The 22,090-nt window shown below is 35.2% G+C and overlaps 1 protein-coding gene across 1 annotated transcript in view; it reads left to right on the top strand.

The window, feature by feature from the left end:
- The window catches only part of ZNF804A (zinc finger protein 804A), a 279,296-nt gene that overhangs the window by 193,423 nt on the left and 63,783 nt on the right, over positions 1-22,090 (top strand). Inside the window, exon 2 of the mRNA XM_044768599.2 lies at positions 21,620-21,763. Within this exon, the coding sequence (XP_044624534.1) occupies positions 21,620-21,763 (144 nt within the window). The remainder of the gene's footprint in view (positions 1-21,619; positions 21,764-22,090) is intronic.

The following is a 22,090-nucleotide window of genomic DNA, read 5'->3' on the forward strand; positions in this document are numbered from 1 at the left end:
TTCAAAATACTAAGGAACAGACTGGACAAAAGGATTTCATTGCTCTTTTCTTCACCACAAATGTAATACTAAGCAATATTTGTTAATACCTGCACTGCTTCCAGCCCTCTAATGGTTTGGGACCTCAAGCCCTCATTGCTGTTGGTAAGCAAGAGCTGGCAAAGAGAACAGATTACCTATGCCTTCCAGTTGAGTCCCTGAAGTCCGTCAAAATGGGAAAAGTTCTGACCCTTTCATTACACAGGTCAGATATTGTGAGTCTTTGGTAACACAATCATAGCTCTATTAACTCACTTGGGACATTCTGGGGCAAGTGTCTTATTTTTCTAAAATGGAAACCCAGAAAATAAGCTAGCAGAATTTCTAAACAAAAGGGAACCTTTATTAGGAACTTTTCAGACATTTCATATCTTTGTTCTTCTTTACAACTATTTTTTTCTATATAATTTCTTTATACCTATTATGTTACATGGTCTATCACTTCGAAAAAAGCATAGCGTTCTTGTTTACATTTCTTGCAATAGTTGACAAGAGGCAAAGTTTATTCGTTCTTTCTGCCTCACATTAAAAGGAAAAATTATTATGTGTGATTGTTGGACAATATTCAGAAATGCTGTTGAGAAGCAGAACACCTGATAATGTAAGCGCTTACTAAATATTTAGTAAATATTTGTTTAGTGAATGAATATTTGAGAACTCTTTGTGGCTGTGTAACTACCAAGACATATGACCTTGTAAGAATCTTTTTAAACTTCTAGATTTAAAGTCTTCCTCTTTAAAATAAAGAGATTGGGTCAGAAAATAGGAACATCACTTATTCAGTTGTTCATCAAAAGTTGCTTTTAGTGATTTTTGCTTCTAATTTAAAAACATAAAATTGTAAAAGCATGCTCTATTTGGGAAGACACATGATGCAATCATTTATAAAAGATGCATTGATATAAAAGGGAAATAAAACTTAAACATATGCACTATCCATTCATTCTGCTTGCAACAAAGTCGGACATACCGAAGATGAAGCAGTTAGCACCTCTCTGTTACTCTCCCTCCCTCTGAACCACAATTATCATGACTCGTTTTCTGTCCATTGACAATAGAAATGAATTAAATCTGAAACCGCTTTCATAAATGGTTTTCATATATATTGAATAACCTAAGGATCCATTTTCATTTCCAAAATTGGCTTGAAGAAAGAAGTGTTGAGGGAGTTGTAATACTTGCCCAGATAAGTCTAATCAATTTCTTTTTCCAGTTCAAAACTTCTGATGGCTCTCCATTGTCTATAAAACAAAGATCTCATATATTATCATGACATACAAGCCTTCCCAGCCTCAGGGCAGGGTCTCTTCACAATTTTATTTTTTGAGTACATCTTCACAAACTCTCTGGCAACACCAAACATCTTGTTGTTCCCAGAACTCTCCATGAACTTTCAACTTCTGTCTTCATTGCTGGTCTTTCTTCCAACAAATGTTCTCCAGCTGGGTTGGAGTCTATCAGTCTTTAAAGTTCCACCTAATACCATCTTCTTCTCACCTTTCCCTGATTTTCTTTGCCTCCTTGAGTTAAATGAGTTATTTGTTTCTCATTTGTTTTCTGATAGTACTTATGGCATGGCATGATAGCCATCTCCCCAGGTCTTCTCCTACACTGTTTGTTGAGGAAGGAACAATTTGGTTTTCATGTTTGCATTCTCAGTATCTAGTTCTGTGCCTGACACATAGCAGGTACTTAATTTTTTTTTTTTTAGTGTTGAGTTGAATTGTGTAACTTCAAGATATAAGTTAATGGTTAGGGCTTCGAAGCTGAGGCAAATAGAAGTGGATTTAAATCCTAACTGCAGCCCAATACCTCTGAAATTTGGAAGAGCTGCTTGATGTCCCTGGACTTCCTTTCCTTAATCTATAAATTGGGATTAATCATATCTATCTTGGAGGATTATTGTAAGAATTACATCTTTAAAATTTAATTGTTTAGTAACAGTGAAATGTGTCCTGGGGAAAGAGACCAAGGATGGACAATGAGTGACAGTGCAGCAGAGTCTGTTCTTCACAGGGTACCTGTTACTGAAAACATGGAGCTTCCTACGCGGGACAGAAACCCAGGCCTGAAATCTATCCATATCCACAAACCTGAGGGAGTTGTTTGTGCACACATCCTGTTATAGACACTGGGACTAACTCATGAAGCCAGGACTTAGAAACAGTGCCTTAGAGAAAAAAGTAGTAAGCAGAGTTGGATTATGGGGGGCTATTATGATTAAAATCAGTGAGGGGCCAGCCCTGTGGCATAGTGGTTAAGTTCAATGCTCTGTGCTTTGGCAGCCCAGGTTCGTGGGTTCAGGTCCCGGGTGCAGATTTACACCACTCATCAGCCATGCTGTGGTGGTGACCCACGTATAAAGTGGAGGAAGATTGACAACAGATGTTAGCTCAGGGATAAGAATCCTCAACAACAACAACAAAAATCAGTGATTTTAGACATTAATTCTATGAAACTTTTAGAACAGAGTCCTCAAAGTAAGATTTGATAAGCTCATTCATTATAAATTACTTAAAGATAAATATATCGTAGAATTGTGTTATTAAAATCAATGTGACTTTTGATCTTAGAATTGAACAAATATTTTTTACCTATAGGTTTGTGATACAGACTCTCAGCATCTTTTGGTTGAGCAATTTGAAGTGTTTTAACAAGCCTCCCTATTCAAAATCTCTCTTCTTAATTATAAATGATAAGCTAAACAACAGCAAATTCCTTAGTGTACCATATACTTCATGATCATGAGTTTACCTCTCTCCCCATCCGTCTTTCTTATAAACTCTGTGCAGTGCTTTAAACCCTAATAATATCAAACTGCTTTTGCTCCCTGACCTCATCAAGTTTTTCAAGCCTCTGCAACTATGTACATGATGTCTCTTCTTGCTGGGAAACAGTTCAGACGTTTCTTTTCTTGGATAATCACTACTGATTCTTTTTTTTTTTTTTTTTTAACACACATTTTTTTTTTTTTAAAGATTTTATTTTTTCCTTTTTCTCCCCAAAGCCCCCCGGTACATAGTTGTATATTCTTCGTTGTGGGTCCTTCTAGTTGTGGCATATGGGACGCTGCCTCAGCGTGGTTTGATGAGCAGTGCCATGTCCGCGCCCAGGATTCGAACCAACGAAACACTGGGCTGCCTGCAGCAGAGTGCGCGAACTTAACCACTCAGCCACGGGGCCAGCCCCTCACTACTGATTCTTTACAGCTCATTTCAGTTGTCACCTTCTCCAGAAACCTCCCTCAACCCCTAAGTGCTCCAAAGAATCTTGTGAAATCATTTCCATAGTATTTATGCTACTAGGTTGACAACATCTGTTTATGTGAGCATCTATCTCACTAGTTCTCATATTCTTCTATTCCAGGAACCCTGCTTATCCTTTGTTGTAAACCTAGAATCTAGCCTCATGCTTGGTAAACAGTAGATCAAGCACAGAACTGGGTGGTCACCTTTGTGTCCTGAATAACGTAGCTTTGAGGTTAAACATTACCCAATTTAGTCCCCAAATTACAGCATGTTCTGTAGCCTCAGTTTGACTTATTTGTTAATGTTTGCTATGGTTACATCAGATATTATAGCTAATTTTCTCTTATAAATAGCATTCATTTTGTATTGAATATAATTCTCATATATATTTTTTCAGGCGTTTCTGATTTTTCAGTCTCTGTCTGGATATTTAAAAAGAAGAGTTAAAATGATAGTGGCACATACTGATGCAATAAAAGATATAATTCTAGTGGTGAGTGATTGCTTCCTAAAGATACAGAGAGAGAGAGAATTCTATGAGAGTTTCTATGGAAAGATTTAAGGTTCTAAAATGTTATAAATTAAAAAGAGAAAAATGGTCTGAAGAAAAAGATTATGTTCTCTACTTTCTATTTAGTATTTATTTTGTAAATTCTTAATTTTGAGTGTTACCTTTTCATTTTAAAAAAGGCTGCATATGAAAGCTCACTGAGCGTATTTTACCAGATGTAAAAGCATTTCTACATTTATGGGGCGCCTGGCCCGTCTGACTTCGCTCTCATCCACAGCAGCAGAGGCCTCCGCAGTGGCTCCGGTCATGACAGGAGTTATTAGTCGTAGTATGATCACCAGGGCCCTTGGGAGCCTGCCCTGGGAGGAACAGCAGGAACAAGCTGGTCTCACGGCTCAGTGGGCAGAGGAGCCCTGGCAGCAGACATTTCTGGAGGCAGAACCTGGTAGCCGAGAAAAAGAACATGCTTGAGCACATAAGATTCTTCATGAGAGGTCTTTGCAGGGAGTCAGGGCTAGTAAGTATCAGGTAGGAGTTTAAGACAGAAAAATACCTTTTTATTACTGTATTTATGATCCCATTTTTAAATCTAGAGTATGATAGTTTGGCAATCATAAATCGTGTTGAGTTTTGCTATTATAACTCATTGTCATCGGCTTCCATCATTATAGCACAGCGTTGGAGCCAGGCTGCTTATGTTCAAATCCAGATTCAAATCCACCAACTAATTTATGACCCTGGGCAGATTGAAATTCTGTGTGTTGCAGTGCCCTCATGTGTAAATGGGCCATAGTAATAGGACCAACCTCATAGAACTGTTGTGAGACTTGCGTGATGTGATACGTGTGGAGTGCTCTGAAGTGAGCCTGGCACGCAGTAAGTGTCACAGAAATAGTCATTCTTAGTAGTATTGTTATCATTTATTCTACAGATAGCTCCAGAAAGTTTCTCTATTTTGCTAGTTGATTTTTTTCTTCCAGAAGTCATAACAAGGGATAGAATAGCCCAGAATATGTACGTTCATATTCTCATTAAACATAATTTATAATATTTAGATATTCTTTCTGTGTATGCCTTATTTAAATCTTTTCTCATAGCATGAATATGAACCTTATAGACACCTTTATCAAAGTACAGCCATGAACAGTAGCAGCCTGGGATTTTTTAAAATGAAAAACAGGGATATTTTCTCTATTGTAGAAAAAGTTTAATATTGCCTAGGCAATTCACTATTTGTTCTTAAATGCATGCATGTTATATTTCCCAGAAATTGAATATACAGAAAACATTGTTTTCATAGTTTTTTCCCCCCTATATTATAAAACTACAGTATAAAACTTTATTCAGCGCCATGATGAATCCACCTAGGCTAAAGGTCATGTGTGGGTTACATGGTCATTTCCTTTCCCCGTCCAAATAATGTTCAGAGCATCGATCATTGAAGTATCATATCATTCTCATTTTGTTATCCAAACTAGTGTTCTCATATTTTTAGTATAGATGCTTACTGAATAATTTAGGTAATATTTTAGAAAACAACAAAAAATGTAAACCTAACCTAAACTGCCACAACACTAAAGCACAAATATAGCACTATAAATAAATAGCTAGGGACTTCTATGCATATATAAATGTAATTTCAATAAATGAAGTCATGCTATATCAGCACATGCCAATAAATAAATTTACATCATCATTTCAATAGCTGCATAGTAACTTATTACATGGGAGTATAATATCATCACTTTAAAATGAGTTTTCAGTGACTCATATACAATTTAAAAGCTGGACCCTGTGCTAAGTTAGATATTTTCAGATTTTTAAATATTATGAATTTAAAATGTATTTTCTGAAGTAAAATATTAATCCAGATCTGAAAATATTACATTGCTTTATCAGTAGGATACTCATAACAGATTTATCACTGTTTCACAGAATAGAGAAGCTAGAAATAGGTTGACTTATCTTTCGAAGGTGACTATATCATGGAATAACTTTGATAGTACCAAAGGAAAAAACATAGTGTCTAGAATTAAATATACATTTTAAGAAGTTCAGTAGCCTCTAATGCACTGGATAATGAATCTATGATATCATGGGGTGATACATATTCTAACCTAGGATGTTCAATACACATAAATAACTCTATAGCAGAAAATATAAAAATTTTTGTTTTAAAAAAACAATTTATATTTTTATATTTAAAAAATATACAAAAAACTTGACTATGAAAGTTGAAGAATTTTGCGATTTTCCAATCTTGGAATAATTATCCTTCATCAGTTCTCAATAAAACCCATTTTTTGAAAAATTGCCTGACCTGAGTTATTTGTTAAAAAAAAAAATTACAGTGGGTAACCCTAACCAACTGAGATTGATGAGTCCCACAAACTCAGATGTAGGTCTGCCTACACAGCTGCTAATGCAACCTAATAAGAATCTTCATAGTATTAGGGTGGACTCTCTGGATAAACTGATTTAAACCTATTTGTCTAATGTATGAATGAAGCTAGGTTATACAAAATTGACAAGAGTAAATGAGACTCCAGTTTCAACTCTTTCCTGTTATTCTCTGCGTAAATTAGTTTAAAATCAAACTTTGTTTCCAATTTTCAGCAAATACATATTTAACACTGAATTGAAATTGAGGTTCTAAATTAGCAGCATCATTTGTAATTCAGGTATCCAATTCTGTGTGTCTTCTAAGTTCTCCAATGTCACAGAATAATTCTTTCTTTTAGTAAAAATCAAAACAAAATTCTTTACTGACCCCTTTAGGTGGCAGGAAACCCAGCAATCAATTCTTCCCTCAGAACACACACACCACCTCACAAACCATTGTCTTTTAAAGGAATTAATTTCTTCCAGTTGTGTCTTATTCTGTTTCCTTTCTTCTGTATTAGCATTCTTAACTTCTTGCCTAACATCTAAGGGCTCTCCCCTTCTCTAACATTCTGTCTATTCGAACATAGACCATAGTTATCAACTAATTTGCTTTTACCCCTGAAATACCACCATCTCTTGGCGGTGTCTCTTGGTGAATTTTATTAAAGACCGGGGGAAATAGAGAAGAGTTTCACCATAATGTTGCAAGTGAACAATTTGAAAATGCAATATGGGTTTTTCCCTTTCACAAAGACTTTTCTCTTATCTTTGCCTCAGTGATTTTCTCTCTGCACACATTGTCCCTGTGAACCCTGTCATCTAATCATCTGGCTGGAATTCCTGCCCTATCTTTCATGTTTGTTTTTTTTCCCATTTGTCCTTGTATGTTTCTTTCCAAGAGCCATAGAAATGCGGAATCTCTCAACTTCTTCAGGTAAAGCAATTCATTCCTGACTTTTCCTCACAGGTAAAACAATTCATTCCTGACTTTTCCTTGCCCAGTCCATTCTAGGAATGTAAAGGCAGGAGGCAGCGATAAAAGATACTTCTGCTTTCATCACAGAGAATCCATCAGAGTATCTTTTAAATAAATACTGTTCTTTTACTAAACAGAATTCCAATTCCATTTTTTAAAATGATATTTTCTCACTACACTTTGATTCATGTTTAATTACAGCTACATTTTATGTTTCTAAATCATCATACTGTTTCCATTATCTAATTAATGCTGCAACAATTTATGATACATTATATTCATGAATTAATTTTAACAACTTATAGTGTCTAAGGAAAACTACATCACTGATCTACTCCTTAAGATTAGTGTAGTTTTATTGTAGCATTTGTATAGCTTTATATAAACGTTATTATTAAAAATGACGTTTTCCTGTAATAAACTGGTGAAGCGGCAATCATGCCTTTAAATTAAAAGACAGTATTAAGTGTTTTGCATTATCATATGTTTAAATTTTAATTAAGTTTATATTTTAAAAAAGATAATTTATCCTTAAACTTTTAGTTTCTTTTAAAATCTATATTCCACATATATCTTTTTGCTCCGTTAATTCTTTTAGGCCACTGTTGATTCCTCCTGATAGAAAGCAATGTCAGGCATAGAAAGAGGGTTAGTGGTAGCTCCAGAAGAACCAACTGAAAGCCCGACTCACCATTCCACAGTATAAGATCTTGGGCCAATTATCCTCACCCTTCTAGTCTTGTATTCCTCGTATGTAAAATGGAGCCAGTAATCTTCACCTGAGGATTAATATTGTCAGCACAGAGATAACTTGAGTGTAGTGCTCATTTGTGGCAATCGGTTAATGTTAACGTCCTTCCCTTCTTCATTGTGTCTTCTCCACCCAAGATTTAGTTCTAAATTTTTCAAGTTAAAATGCTTCTCTTTGCAAAATATCCGTTTTCTTTTGGGTACCTGAAATATGTGATTATTTCTAAATGGGTTTTTCCTGCTGTGCTAACAACGTATCAAGTGCACAGACTATCACTCCCATTTGGAGTTCAAGACAAAGCAGAATTAACCACAGGGGCAGAGCCTGCTGGCACTAATGGGAGGGACAGCAGGTCTCCATATATTGTTCCTCTTATTATGGAAGTGGTAGTTGCATTATGATCTTTGCAAGGCGTCTGGGAACTCCTGTGATGTGACACCTACAGGGGCGTGCTTGCTTTTTGAGAAAATATTTTCTAAAAATGCATAAAGCTAAAAGTTTTGAGGACTATTATTTTACCTTATTTTGTTCTCAGCAAGACAGTTTCATTTTGTAGCCAGGAAATGAAAAGAAAGAAAGAAAGAAAGAAAGAAATGTATGTGTTTAGGAAGTAGTTGAACTAGTCTTAAATATTTAGGAGTCCAACTTTTCCTTTTTTTGAAATCTGCATTTTATATCTATATAAAGAGCCCTTTTAGGTGCTCTTTTTATCTGTCCTTTTCCATGTGACCATCTTTTTGAGTAATATATATTTTAACAAATATGCAAATCTTTTTAGATCTTCCCTTCCCAAAATGCAGTATTAGAAAATATACGAATTTCTTATCTAATCCAAAAGAATCCACAATACCATCTTGACCTTCAAGTAGCCCTTGTTGAATTTAGTCATGGACCATTCCAGTCCAAGTTGCTAGAGGGAGATTGACTATCTTTATTGAATGAATATAACAAACTTCAAGGTGCTTTGATTTTTAAAATGTTTATTATATCCTTTCAATTTTATTATTATATAATAGTAGTTCTGAACGTCTTGATTTATTGTATTATACTATGTTTATAATATCTAACAACGAAAACAAAGAATGAACTGACATATAGGGAAACATTATAATTGAATGAAATCAAACCTGAGTAACAGAAAATATTAAATATCTCATATCTAAGCTCTAGGAAATTTCAGTCTTGTTAAAAAGTTCGAGAACAATTCCACAGGCTCAACAGAGTAGTCATCCCAGGAATGAGTAGCTAGTACCTTTCCCTTTTAAAGGAAGATGGAATCTACACTCTCTTACCTCCCTGTCACTCATCTTTGTGGAAGACCTTGACCTCTGTCTCCGTCATTCAACTGGAACAGTTCTCATCTGTATCCTTCATTTCATCAGTCACAATCTCCTGTGGTGCTCTCTCTCAGATTTTCCACTGCATTCCCATCTATGCTCCAATTGCCACACTTTTTATTAAGGATTTTACTTTTTTTCACCTCTTTGTTTCCAGTCTTTACTCTCTCCCAATTTCATTCTCTATCCTGTAGTCATATCCATTTCCTAGATGCAAATCTGATCAGCTCCCTTCCTTGCTTAAAAATCTTTACTGACTTCCCCATCAGCTTTTATAAACATTCAGACTTCTTAGCATACATAGAGACGTCTTCATCACCTGACCTTTGCTTTATCTTTCTATCGTTGCCACCAATAACAGTCCCTTGCTCTACTCTGCAACATGCACCAAATTCTCCGACCACACCAAATGCTTTCAATTTGTCAAAAGTATATTTCAAATTTTTTACTTTTCCTGGCATACAAAATACACTGCACCCTTCTTTCGCCTACTGAAACCAATTCAGTTTTCAATGAATTAAGCATTATTTTGAAAGACTGTATTGATTCCCTCAATGAGAAGAATTTGCCTATCACTGTGCTCCCACCGTAGCCTTCTTTAGAAATCTGAATTATTATAACTTATATACAGTAATGTATGCATAATGAAGTTTTTGTCAATGAAAGACTGCATATATGATGGTGGTCCCATAAGATTAGTACCATTTAGCCTAGCTGTGCAGTAGGCAATACCATCTAGGTTTGTGTAACCACACTCTGATGTTCACACAACAAAATTGCTTAATGAGGCATTCTCAAAATGTATCCTCCGCATTAACCAATGAATGACTGTATGCCATAATCAACACAAGTTGTCTTTGTTTTTTATCTCCAACATAATGGTGTTAATACAAAACAGAGAGTATGTTATATATATTTGTGTCTCTAGGATGTACATAATACCTATAGGCACTCCATAAATGATTATTGAATGAATGGACTTAATATCCACTATCTAAAATATATATAATACATATATATATATAAATGTATATAAATAATATCCACTATCAGAAACTTGTTTTCGCTCATCATGAAGGGCAGATATTTGTACCTCTGAGTGCATCATTTCTTCTCTCCACGGCAAAATAAACCAATCAGTGAGTCATAACTTCATGTACAGTTGACAGTGTTGATTTATATTACAATATTACAAATCATTCTTTGGAAAATTATTGTGTAAAATGCATTAAATTCTGCACAGATGTTTAGATAGCCAGGATTATAAGTGGTAAGCCTCTAAATCTCAGTAGAAAAAAATGTGTGCATTTTGGGTATTTCAAACATATTTTTCCACGCAATCAAATAGTGCAGACCACCAAAAGCATGATTCAAGACTATAAACAATAAATGACATGTACAACCTCCAAAATTATAGTTACAGTTCATTCATTTATTGAACAAATATTTTTTAAAGACTTGTTTATTCTAGTCACTCTTTTAGGCATTGGGGATATAGCAATGAACAAAGCAGGTAAAGATCCTGCTTTCATAGTGGTGAGAGATTACAATAGATATGTAATGTAACATCATGTACCGCATAACAATGTTTCGGCCAACAATGGACTGCGTATATGACAGTGGTCCCATAAGATTATAATGGTGCTGAAAAATTCCTGCTGCCTAGTGACAGTTGTAGCTGTAGTAACATGATAGCCTTACACATTACTCATCAGTTTGTGGTGATGATGGTGTAAACAAATCTTTGGTTCCTTCAGGAAATATTCCAGAAAAAGGCATTGTTATTATAGGAGATGACAGGTCCGTACATGTTATTGCCCCTGAAGACCTTCCAGTGGGACAAGATGTGGAGTTGGAAGACAGCAATATCAACGATCCTGACCTGTAGGCCTGGGCTAATGTGTGTGCTTGTGTCTTAGTTTTTAACAAAAAAGTTTAAAAAGGAAAAAAAATCTTAAACATTTAAAAACAGAAGAAAGCTTATAGAACAAGGATATAAAGAAAGAAAATATTTTTATACTGCTGTACAATGTGTTTATATTTTAAGCTTTAAGTTTGTGTAGATGCACTCTATCATATTCACATAGCAACAGGATCACCTAAGGATGTGTTTCTCAGAACATAGCCCAATCATTAAGGAATGCATGACTGTGCTATTACTTTACTTTTAAAGTGGGTTTCTTGTAGACCACATATAGTCTGTTTTTTTCTTCCCCTGACTATCTTTGTCTCTTCATTGGTGTAATTAGACCATTCACATTTAAAGGGATTATTGGTGTAGTTGGTGTAATAGCTACCATGTTTGTAGTTGTTTTCTATTTGTTGAGTTTGTTCTTTACTTCTCTCTCTCCATATCTTTTTCTGCCTACTCAGTTTTTAACTGAACAATTTATTTGTTTTGATTTCATCTCCTCTCTTAGTATATCAATTATACTGCTTTTTAATACTTTTTTAGTGATTGATCTAGAGTTTACAACATACATATTTATTAATCTAATTCCATCTTCACATAACACTACGCCATTTCATGTGTAGTTCATGTAGCTTATAAGAGAGTATTCCTAATTTTTCCACCAGTCCTTTCTGACATTACTATGATTCATTTTACTTATCTATATGCTACAATCACCCAATTCACGTTTAGTATTATTGCTTTAAATGAAGTTAACTTTTGAATCAATTAAGAACATATATGTAATCACTTTACCTGAATTTATTCCTTCTCCAATAGTTTTTCTATGTCATGTTCTTCATGAAGAACTTTTAACATTTCTTGCTGAGAAGATTTGCTGCCAATGAATTTACTCAGTTTTTGTTTATCTGAAAAAATCTATTTCTACTTCACTTTTGAGGGATAATATTTGGCTGGATATAGAATTCTAGGTTGGTGGTGTGTTTTTTGTTTATTCCTTTCAACATTTTAAATATTTAAATCCAGCATTTCGCTGTCTTCTGATTCGCATGGTTTTTGATAAAAAGTATGTTATAATTTTTATCCTTGTTTCTCCAGGCTTTTTCCCACATTTTGAAATCTAAATTCAAGATTTTCTCTTTGTCTTAGTTTTCTGCTGTATAAATATGATGTGTGTGGGTGTTTGTTGTTTTATTGTTATTGATAACTTTTTGTGTTGTCTGAGCTTCCTAGATCTTTAGTTTAGCATATGTTGTTAATTCGGGAAATTTTTCAACCATTATTACTTCAAATATTTCTTCCACTTCATTCTTTCTCTCTTCTCCTTCTGATATTCCAAATACACATTATACCATTTGATACTGTCCGATAGCTCTCAGACGTTCTTCTGTCCTGTTTTCTTCCTTCCTTCCTCCCTTCCTTCCTCTTTGCCTTTCAATGTAGTAAGGTTATATTGAAACATCTTCAGGTTCACTGATTCCTTCCTAGCTGTACCACATCTACAGATGAGTCCCTTGAAGGAATTCTTCATTTCAGTTAAAGTGTTTTTGATTTCTAGCATTTTCTTTTGATTATTCTTTATAATTTCCATCTCTCTGTTTGCATTAACCATCTATTCTTTCATGTTGTCTACATTGTCCATTAGAGATCTTAACACATTAATCATAGTTATCTTGGATTCCCTCTCTGGTGATTCCAATATCTATGTAAGTTCTGAGATCCAAGCCTTGTTTTAGTGCTTGTCTTTTTCTCTTCAGACTGTTTTTCTTCTTACCTTTTAGAATGCTGTGTAATTTTTTGTTGAAAGCTGGACATGTGTAAGGTAATAGGAGCTGAGGTGAAAAGACCTTTAGAGTAAGTTTTCTGCTAATCTGTCTAGGTGTTGGGCTGTGTCTAATGTTTTCTGTAGCTATAAGTGCAAGAGGCTTAAAATTCCTCTAGTGTCCTTGATTGTGTGTGTCCATTTAACTTTGTGCTGCCCTATAGACACTTCCTCGGAGAGAGTGTGTATCATTCAACCCTTTCATCTCTAACCCACTTTTATACTGGAGCCCTGTAGCTGTGTTGGTAAAGTGTGGGGGAAAGGAAGCATTCTATAACCATTGATTAGATATTAATCCTTTAACATGTTTGTATCTCAGGGCTATGACTGTCCTGTGTTTTTCCTGTTTATAGCTTCTTTTTTTCTCTCTAGCCCAGGCCTCTACTCCATTTTTTGGCTATGAAATTCCCAACCTATTTTCTTGAAGCTATGACCGTTGTTGACAATGTTGCCCCCACAATTTGTGTGAAACAGGAAGACTGTAGGGAAAGTAAATTCTTCTCTCTGGAATAAGGTTTTTGAATTAAGAGAAGGCCTTAGTTACAGAGGAGGTTCTTGGCTTATTTCACAATGGTTATTCTTCCCATCCACCCTCCAGGACACAAGGGGTTCTGTCTCAGATTATCATCATGAGAACTTGGTGGGATTTATGAAAGGAAAGCCTGCAAAAGTGTTTTTGAGTTATTCTAAGATTGTACCCACCAAGAGTTTCTGGCTAACACACTAGACCTTACTCAGCCTGTAGCAATACATCAAAGTTAATACTTGAGTTCCTACCAGTTAATGGCTCCAGCAGTTTCTGATCCAAGTAAGCAGACATTAGTTTCTATATTTCTGAATGTGCTTATCTCTCCAGATTTTGAAGTGCTCTTTCACCCTGTGACCTCTGTTCTGTCCAAGAAAAAGAATTATGTTCATTTTCCATAGGTTATTCTTGTTGTAAGCACAGGAGTGATGACTTTCAAGCTCTGTACCTGTCAGAGTTGAAACCAGAAATCTTTATCAGCGTCCTCCTCTCTCTCACTTTACCACTTTTCTACCAGTATTTCCTGAGATCTCAGATAAACCACTTAAACTCAGCTACTTTTCTCAGTGTCTATTTCTGGGAGAATTCAAGCTAAGATAACCAGCGAGAGAATTTACTACAAAAACTGCTCTCTGTTACCCTAGATTACTGTTGTAACCGAGACAGTAACAAGTATGCATCAGATCATTAAATGCTTTTCTTCTACTTTTCAGAGAAAATGGGTGCTGCCTGTAAATTTAAGATATTTCTAAGGAGAAACAAATAGCCTACATTACTACCACTCATATTCTACTCTGAGACTCTTTGCAAAACGGATTTATATAGAATTCCATTTATATATTTGAATGAGATTTTATGTATATGAACTGGAATCCTATACACTTCAGCTAGCATTCAGCCTCAGAAAACCTGATATACTTTTTCTGGTTGGCCTTGAAAACAAGATCCTCCACAGCCTTGCTTTATGCACAAGGAGACTGCAGAGTGATGTTAAATTTCAGCCAGCTATTAAAACATACTTTCCTCAGATTTTTCCAAACGTAAAGGAAAAAGTCTAACTCAGTCTTCTGGTACCTTCTCAAGTTGTAGTAAATTCTGGCTTAAATTAGCCAGTGGGTCTAATAAGTACTAGTCACAGGATAGGGCTTCCTGTAGGCGTGGATGAAAAAAGAAACACATGCCTCCAAAGAGGCATCGTCTTGATGATGAGTGTAGCCAAGTGAGGTGGACAAGACTGTACTCTGACAGCTGAGGTTTGGGAATCCATCCTTATTTGATGTGAACAGCTTCTAAGCTTAGAAACCATACTATCTATCTGATGCTTGTTATCAGCTAAATAATCACAGAATAGTAGTAGATAAAACCTTATGAGTGAACCCTCTTGCCTTGAAACTAGTTCTGAAACAAGTTATCAGTGTTGTGAAAGTTTATTTGCTCCAATTCTTGTCAACATGGATATTGAGGTATACTTCGTCTTACTCTTGGCTTGTACTTGATTTAGCTCACCAGAGTTGGCCATTGAGATATGATATCCAATACATAGCCTTTTCGGTATTCAGTCTCTGCCTTCACCTTTGATGGTCGTGTGGATAAGTTTGCATTTCTGTGGAATCCTTTAAAAAACCCTCACATTTAAATGCTCACTTTTATTATAATTCTGTTCAATGTATCTGTGACTTTTGATGAAATTGTGACTTTCTGACTCAACCTGTATTTGTCCCTTCTATATTCCTCAAAATCATGTTGTTATCCATCCTTTAGCCTTTGAGATAATAGAACCTAGCCTTTCAGAACAAAATGAAATATATTTTGAGACAATAGCACTGCCTTTTGCCACTCAGAAATGGTTGCCCTCTTGCCTAGTAGGAAAAGGATTTAAACCAGATAAAGACTAACGTCAGTTTTTCCACATGACTACTTTTTTTTTTTTTTTTTTAAGATCATTAGCCGTGAGCTAACATCTGTTGCTAATCTTCCTCTTTTTTTTCCTCCCCAAAGCCCCAGTACATAGTTGTATATCCTGGTTGTAAGTCATTCCGGTTTCTGTATGTCAGACGCCACCTCAGCATGGCTTGGTGAATGGTCTGTATGTCCCCAGCCAGGATCTGAACCAGTGAACCTCAGGCTGCCAAAGTGGAACATGCAAACTTAACCATTCAGCCACAGGCTGGCCTCCTCCAAGTGACTTCTTTTGTACTCCATCTCTCCCTTATTGTTAATATAGCTTTCAGACTCCAGTGCCCAAAGCATTCAAAGGTATTTTCTTCCTGAATAAACTTTCTCTCTTTTATATTAACAGGAAAGATAAAAGAGGGAAAGGCGAGAATAAAAAGTGTCTCTCTTCTAGAAAAATGACAAAGGAAGTCATCTTTGAGGAAATAGCATTTTAGCGGAGATGTGCAAGTGAACGAGTGTTTGATACAAACATCTGGTCTAAGAACATTTTAGGGAGAATAAGAAACAAGTCCAAGTGTCAAGTGCATCGATAGTTAAGAAAATTTCAGGAATATTAAGGAAATAAAGGTGGCTAAAGCAAAGTGAGATGGAGAGAATGCTAGAAGATGATGACAGAGATGTAGCCAGGATCCAGGTAGGGTAGGACTTGTAGGTCATAACAAGGATATTTATTCTAATAATGGGTGGGGACCATTGGAATATTTTGAACTGAAAAATGATATCATCTTAAATTATTCTAGAAACTGTAGCTTTTTGGGAAGACATTCATAGAAAACACCAAAAACCTTACAATCTTATCCCAGTTTTTCCTGAAAGTCAAGCCCAGGAGAGAGGCTTCTGTGCAGGTAGTTAATTTGGAAAGTGATCCCAGGAAGCAGAAATGAAGTTCCAGAAAAGTAGAAGAAGAAAGAAGGAAAAGTAACATGAGGATAGACTGTTTGCCACTATTACAGGTAACTGGTGCTCCATCTCTCTGGGACCCTCTGTGGAATCTTGAAAGTGTGCTCAGAGATGTATGTCTGATAGATAAAAGAGGAAATAATTTATCCTTGAGTTCTTACCTTCCATAGTAATCAAGGGTGGACGTATCTGGTATTACCTCCTCAGCATTCCTGGGTTGTGCCTTTTTTTAGTGCTAAGGAAATCCCGCAAGCTCCCATATCATGAGTTAGAGAAAACCTTGGACTTAGCCAGAAAGGAACAATGTCTTGACACAAACTGGGGCAAAAGGCAGTCAAGTGGTACTACGTGCAGCTGCTGGAGACCGTCTCAGAACTAATCACTTAAGTAATGACTGGAACAAGAGATATGGCCCAGAAGATGGGTACTATTTTATAGGAAGTAAAACTATGGATTTCTAAATGAAATGTCTTCTGTCTGGATATTCTTCTAGAAGATGGAACAGTTGTGCCATCTCTTCTTTGATTAATATTTCCATTATAATCAAAATTTCACAAAGGCTTTCTTTTTTCTTCTTTTCTTTAAAGAATCTATAATAAAATTTAGTCTGAATATAAATCATGAGGATGTTTTTGTTCCTTTTTTTTGCTTGAGGAAGATGGTCCCCAAGCTAACATCTGTGCCAATCTTCCTCTTTTTTCTTGAGAAAGATTGTCCCCAAGCTAACATCCATGCAGCTCTTCCTCTACTTTGTATGTGGGATGCCGCCACAGCATCGCCAGAGGATTGGTGTGCAGGTCCAGCCCCAGGATCCGAACCTAAAACCCACAGGCAGCCAAAGCAGAGTGCAGAAACTCAACCACTACGCCACGGGGCTGGCCCCAAAGGATGTTTTCATTCTTTATGGAGTAGAGAGGGAGAGCGAGAGAAAGAGAGATTTTCCAAACTATTTTAAGTGTTAATTACATATAAATGTTCCTTTATGGCACTGAAAATAATCATATATTAACAGAGCCCAATCTGTTTATATCTTTGCAATTTTAACTACTCTAAATAGACTATTTTTAGCAGAAATATCAAGATGTAATATATGATTACAACTACTATTTAGCAACGATAATTTGTATATGACGTAACTTGGTGTTAGTGCTACAAGTGTTCCCCCAATGATGGGGTACCACAATCCCAAGCATGAGCACAACTATTTTCATAATACTATATACCTAGTGCTGCTAGTTTCTTTTCTGTTTGCTTTGTATATACACACAAAACAAAAAGGGCAGTGCTACTATATTCTTTAATATTATTTGTTGAGTGTCTGCCAATGCTGGTCTCTGTTAAAAGCTCTAGAGATACAGCTGTAAACAGAACAGGTACAAATCCCCGCCCTCATGGAGCTCACATTCCTCAGGGAAGGTTACTCCAGTGCACCCAGTTATAGATGATGCCTTTTAAGAGAGGTTGAATATCATTTGATATATGTTATGCTGAAGCCACCATGAGATGCGTCATTTTGGAAAAAAAAAATTTTCTCCCTTACAAGCCCTACTTTGGTACAATTCACTTTTTAATAAATAGTTATATATGTTGGATGTATATATAATGGATGGAATGGCCCTGGAACTGTGGATAAACCATTGACTTCTCTGTTTCAGGTTGCTATCTGCAAATGTATTGTGCTGCACAGTTGCTAATGTATATTAAAAAATTCCTGACTTTATAACTTAGGAATTATATACTGCTTTCCTTAAAGTAAAGTTTCAACCTTCACCGCTTTTAGTTATATGTGAAACGCGGTGGGTTTGGACGACCTGACTAACTACAAGCAGCCTGTCCCTTTCCTCTTCCCTTTCTGCCATCTCACTCACTGGCACATTACGGAAGTTCTGTGCATAGTTGAACGGAATGGCTTTGCCAGATAGAGGGGGAAAGTTTGGGATTGAGAATATATGAGCAGCTGTGCTCCTCTTTCATCCTATTCAAATGTATTTCTTACCTTCTGCAGTGGGTTGGCTGTATTGAATATGTGTTATTGTGCTTTATAATGTCAGTCAATGCCTCTTTCAGTACCACCCACCATGGAGGAAGGGGAGGGACGATGGGCATGTTGCCTAACGAGGCATGTCGCCTAACAAGGGCTGATTTTTGTGTTCATACATTTTAAAAAATGTATTATCAGTGGCAATAGATATGACTCCTTTCCCTTATGACACATATACAATAACCAGCCCTTCTATTCTAACATTTTCTAGAATACAGCACTGACTCTCTACTACAGTTCATATCAACTTGAAAGTTCTAGCCCAGAATGTTCCTTACTGTGTAATCTATTGCACCCTTAGCTGTAGCTATACTGTATTTTTTTTAATATCTTAGAAGAAGAGAGAGATAGAACAGGAGAACAATTGTGTGTCAAAATATTAGCAATGATTTTATTTACATGAAGTTCTTATGAAGATTTGCTGTCATATTCTTGTAATGTTTCTATATTTCTGAGCAGTTTTTTCAAAATGTGCAGTATAATTTAAAGATTTCTCTGAAAAATAAGTTTCAATGAGGAATAAAACAAAGAAAGGGAAGACCTATAGAATAAAAGAGACTGAGCAACATCAGATGATGGTAAGATACGGTCCTTAGTGAAACCCTATTGTGAACAAACTAATTGAAAATATTAGACACTTGTAGTTATTTGAACACATTGGCTGGATTTTTGGTGATAAGAAATGATTGATGTTTCTTTATTGTTTTGTTTGTTTGGGTCTGATATTGGTTTATTGGTTTTGTGATTATGTTTTTAAAAAGTCCTGTTTTAGAGATACATACTGAAAGATTTGCAGATACCGTTAGATGAACTTGGGAATTTCCTTAAAACCTATGTAGGGCAGAGGAAAGGATGTGAGATAGGATAGGATAAGATGAAACCAAGTTAGCCTGGAGTTGATCATTGTTGAAGCTGAGTGATGGGTATGTGGGGGTTATTACACTGCTCTCTCTACTTTTTTATGTGCTTAAGTGTTTAAACGTAATGAAATGCTATGGACAGGATTATTTGGGTTCAAATATGGGCTGCACATTCCTTACCTGTAAAATGAGGAAAAGTCCAGAATATACATCTCTATAATTTTCATGAGGATTAAATGAGTTAATACATCTAAATTCTTAATCAGTGACTGACCCTAAACAAGCCCTGAATAAATCTTAGCTATTATTTTTAGATTTGTTTTTCTCTTCAAACCTGGGTGAAGGCTAATATTTTTGGAGAATGCAATTTACGTAAGAATCTCAGTTGGCTTTACTCAAAAATTCCCTATGTTTGTGGAAAGAATAAGTGGGAAACAATTATTGCTTCTCTGGAGGAATATCAGTCTTAAGAAGAAAAAATGCAGCATAATAAGAAATAACCAAATATTTAGAGAGATGAAGTAGCTTAACTGTAATTATAATTAATGGAGAGAATCATCTAGTTTGCAAAGAAATTGCTGTTCAAGAATATTATTTTGAGAACTAATTCAGCTTTGAACCAAAAATTATTGCCATTATAATATAACTCATATTGATTGGAATTTTATCTCTGCTTCACACACTTTAGCCATGAAATCATAGTACTTAATTTTTGTTTCATTTAAATTGGCTAATCCACAAAGTATTATTTTGAAGGTTTTGTAAAATTCAGAAAGTAGTTTAGGTCTATATGACTTGTTTTCAAATTAACTTTTTTAAAACCTATTGGAAGTCATCAAGAAAATAAGAGAGAATATTTCACAAATCTGCTGAGAAATGGTAAATCAATTATTGAAGTTGATGGAATCATGTATGAACAATTTGATTTTGTAATTTATCTCTTCTTGCACTGTAGTTGATAAAACTAATAAAACATAACAATAGATGACCACCTTTAAAGTGAGAAAGTGGAGAATATATTTATGGATTATGGCAAATGTACTTATTGATTACTACAGAGTATACACAAACAACGGTGAACATTATGATATGTGATGTGTGCACAAATATGTAGTACAATAATACAATAATATAAGGAAAGTATTAGTCATTCATTAAATTACAATTAACAAACCTCTTTTAAATTTTGTAGAAGTAATTTAAACATTCAAACTATGAGCCCTCTCCAGCCTCTATATTTAGTGAAAGGACAGTTGTCATTGCCATAGAAAAGACTGTGTCACTTCATCTCCACATCCCAGCGCTTAAGTGAATGAGTGTGTTACACTAGCACATAAGAGGCCTGAAAATATGTAGTTATTTTGAATTTTAAAGGAGTTGAGTATGAGAGAATCTGTAAATTAGTAACATAATATATTCTATGGTAGAGATTGAAATTTAGGTTTTCTTCATATCAGCACTTCAGTGAAAAAGACTTGGACTGTGTTTCAACAAGTAAAATTTATTCATGTCTAGCGATGTTTAAGGAGGTATGAAATAGCAAGTAAATTTAGATTTAAGAAAACCTAAAAGTCACAGCCAAACATTTTGCTATTTTATGCCTTGTAAATGAAAGCTAATGATAACTGACTGCATTTTTCATTTTTTCCAGGGTTTGATTGTATAACCATCTTTATTTACTGTTAGCGTGATGAAAGCAATCTGCTTACACAGTTTAATCCTTTTCAGTTTAGGTAAATAACTTGCAGAAAAGAATCTCATTTTGTAAAGACGAGAGACTACTTTAAAGTTCAACCTAAATTGATATGAGTCAAGATGAAAACATTAGTGGGATGAAATCTAGTTGGGATGAATAAGTTACTCTATAGATATTTAAGGAAACAAACAAGCAAACAAAAATACTGAGCTTGAATACTGTACATCAGTATGGACCCCTTCAAACGGGGCACATTTCAGATGTTGTTTAGAATTTACAAGTTTTATGTTAACTAAGCCTTTGCCCAAAGTCAACAGTGGAATCAACATAGCTATAAAATTTTCATTTTTTTCCTATGCTAACACAACTTGGAACTTGTTCAAGCAAAAGCTTCTGTTTCTTTCTATGGTTTGCTTTCCTTCTCTCTGTTTCTGCTATCCTTTTCCACCATTTATATTTTGGCTTCTTCTGTTAATCTTTTATTTTATTTTAACTCGTAATTTCTTCTAACTTGGTTTGCTGGTGTTTGCTTTATTTTTCTCTTTGTCTCTTATAGTCAATTTCTAACTCTAGTTATTATACTAAAGTTGACAACTGTCAGAACAAAGTCAACTCAGGGGAGAGCTAATTGCTTCCTTCCTTTAAATTGTATTTTTCAGGACTACGCTGAGAAGGAGAACACCATAGCGAAAGCCCTGGAAGATCTGAAGGCCAATTTTTACTGTGAACTCTGTGACAAGCAGTACTATAAGCACCAGGAGTTTGACAATCACATTAATTCATATGACCATGCTCACAAGCAGGTAAGAAAGAGATGTCAAAAAAGTCTAATATTTCTGACCTTTTGTAGTAATTTTAATTGTGTAGATTGTATGAATATGATATTTTTATTAATTTTTCTTTGTTATACAGTTTTTAAAGATGTCATTCTGGGATGATGATTTGATGACTTGTAGGAAAAGATACTGTTTTTTTTAAAGCAACAAAAGCAAAGTCTGAAATAAACGACCAACACAAAGAAATACCATTCAGTTGCCTTTCAGTGACTGACAGTATTTTAAAAATTATATTCTATAGGTGGTGATCCTCTATCTATATTCAAATTCATTAATTTTTAAATATTTAATCAA

This window comes from Equus asinus, chromosome 4, assembly GCF_041296235.1.
Source record: "Equus asinus isolate D_3611 breed Donkey chromosome 4, EquAss-T2T_v2, whole genome shotgun sequence".
NCBI lineage: Eukaryota > Metazoa > Chordata > Mammalia > Perissodactyla > Equidae > Equus > Equus asinus.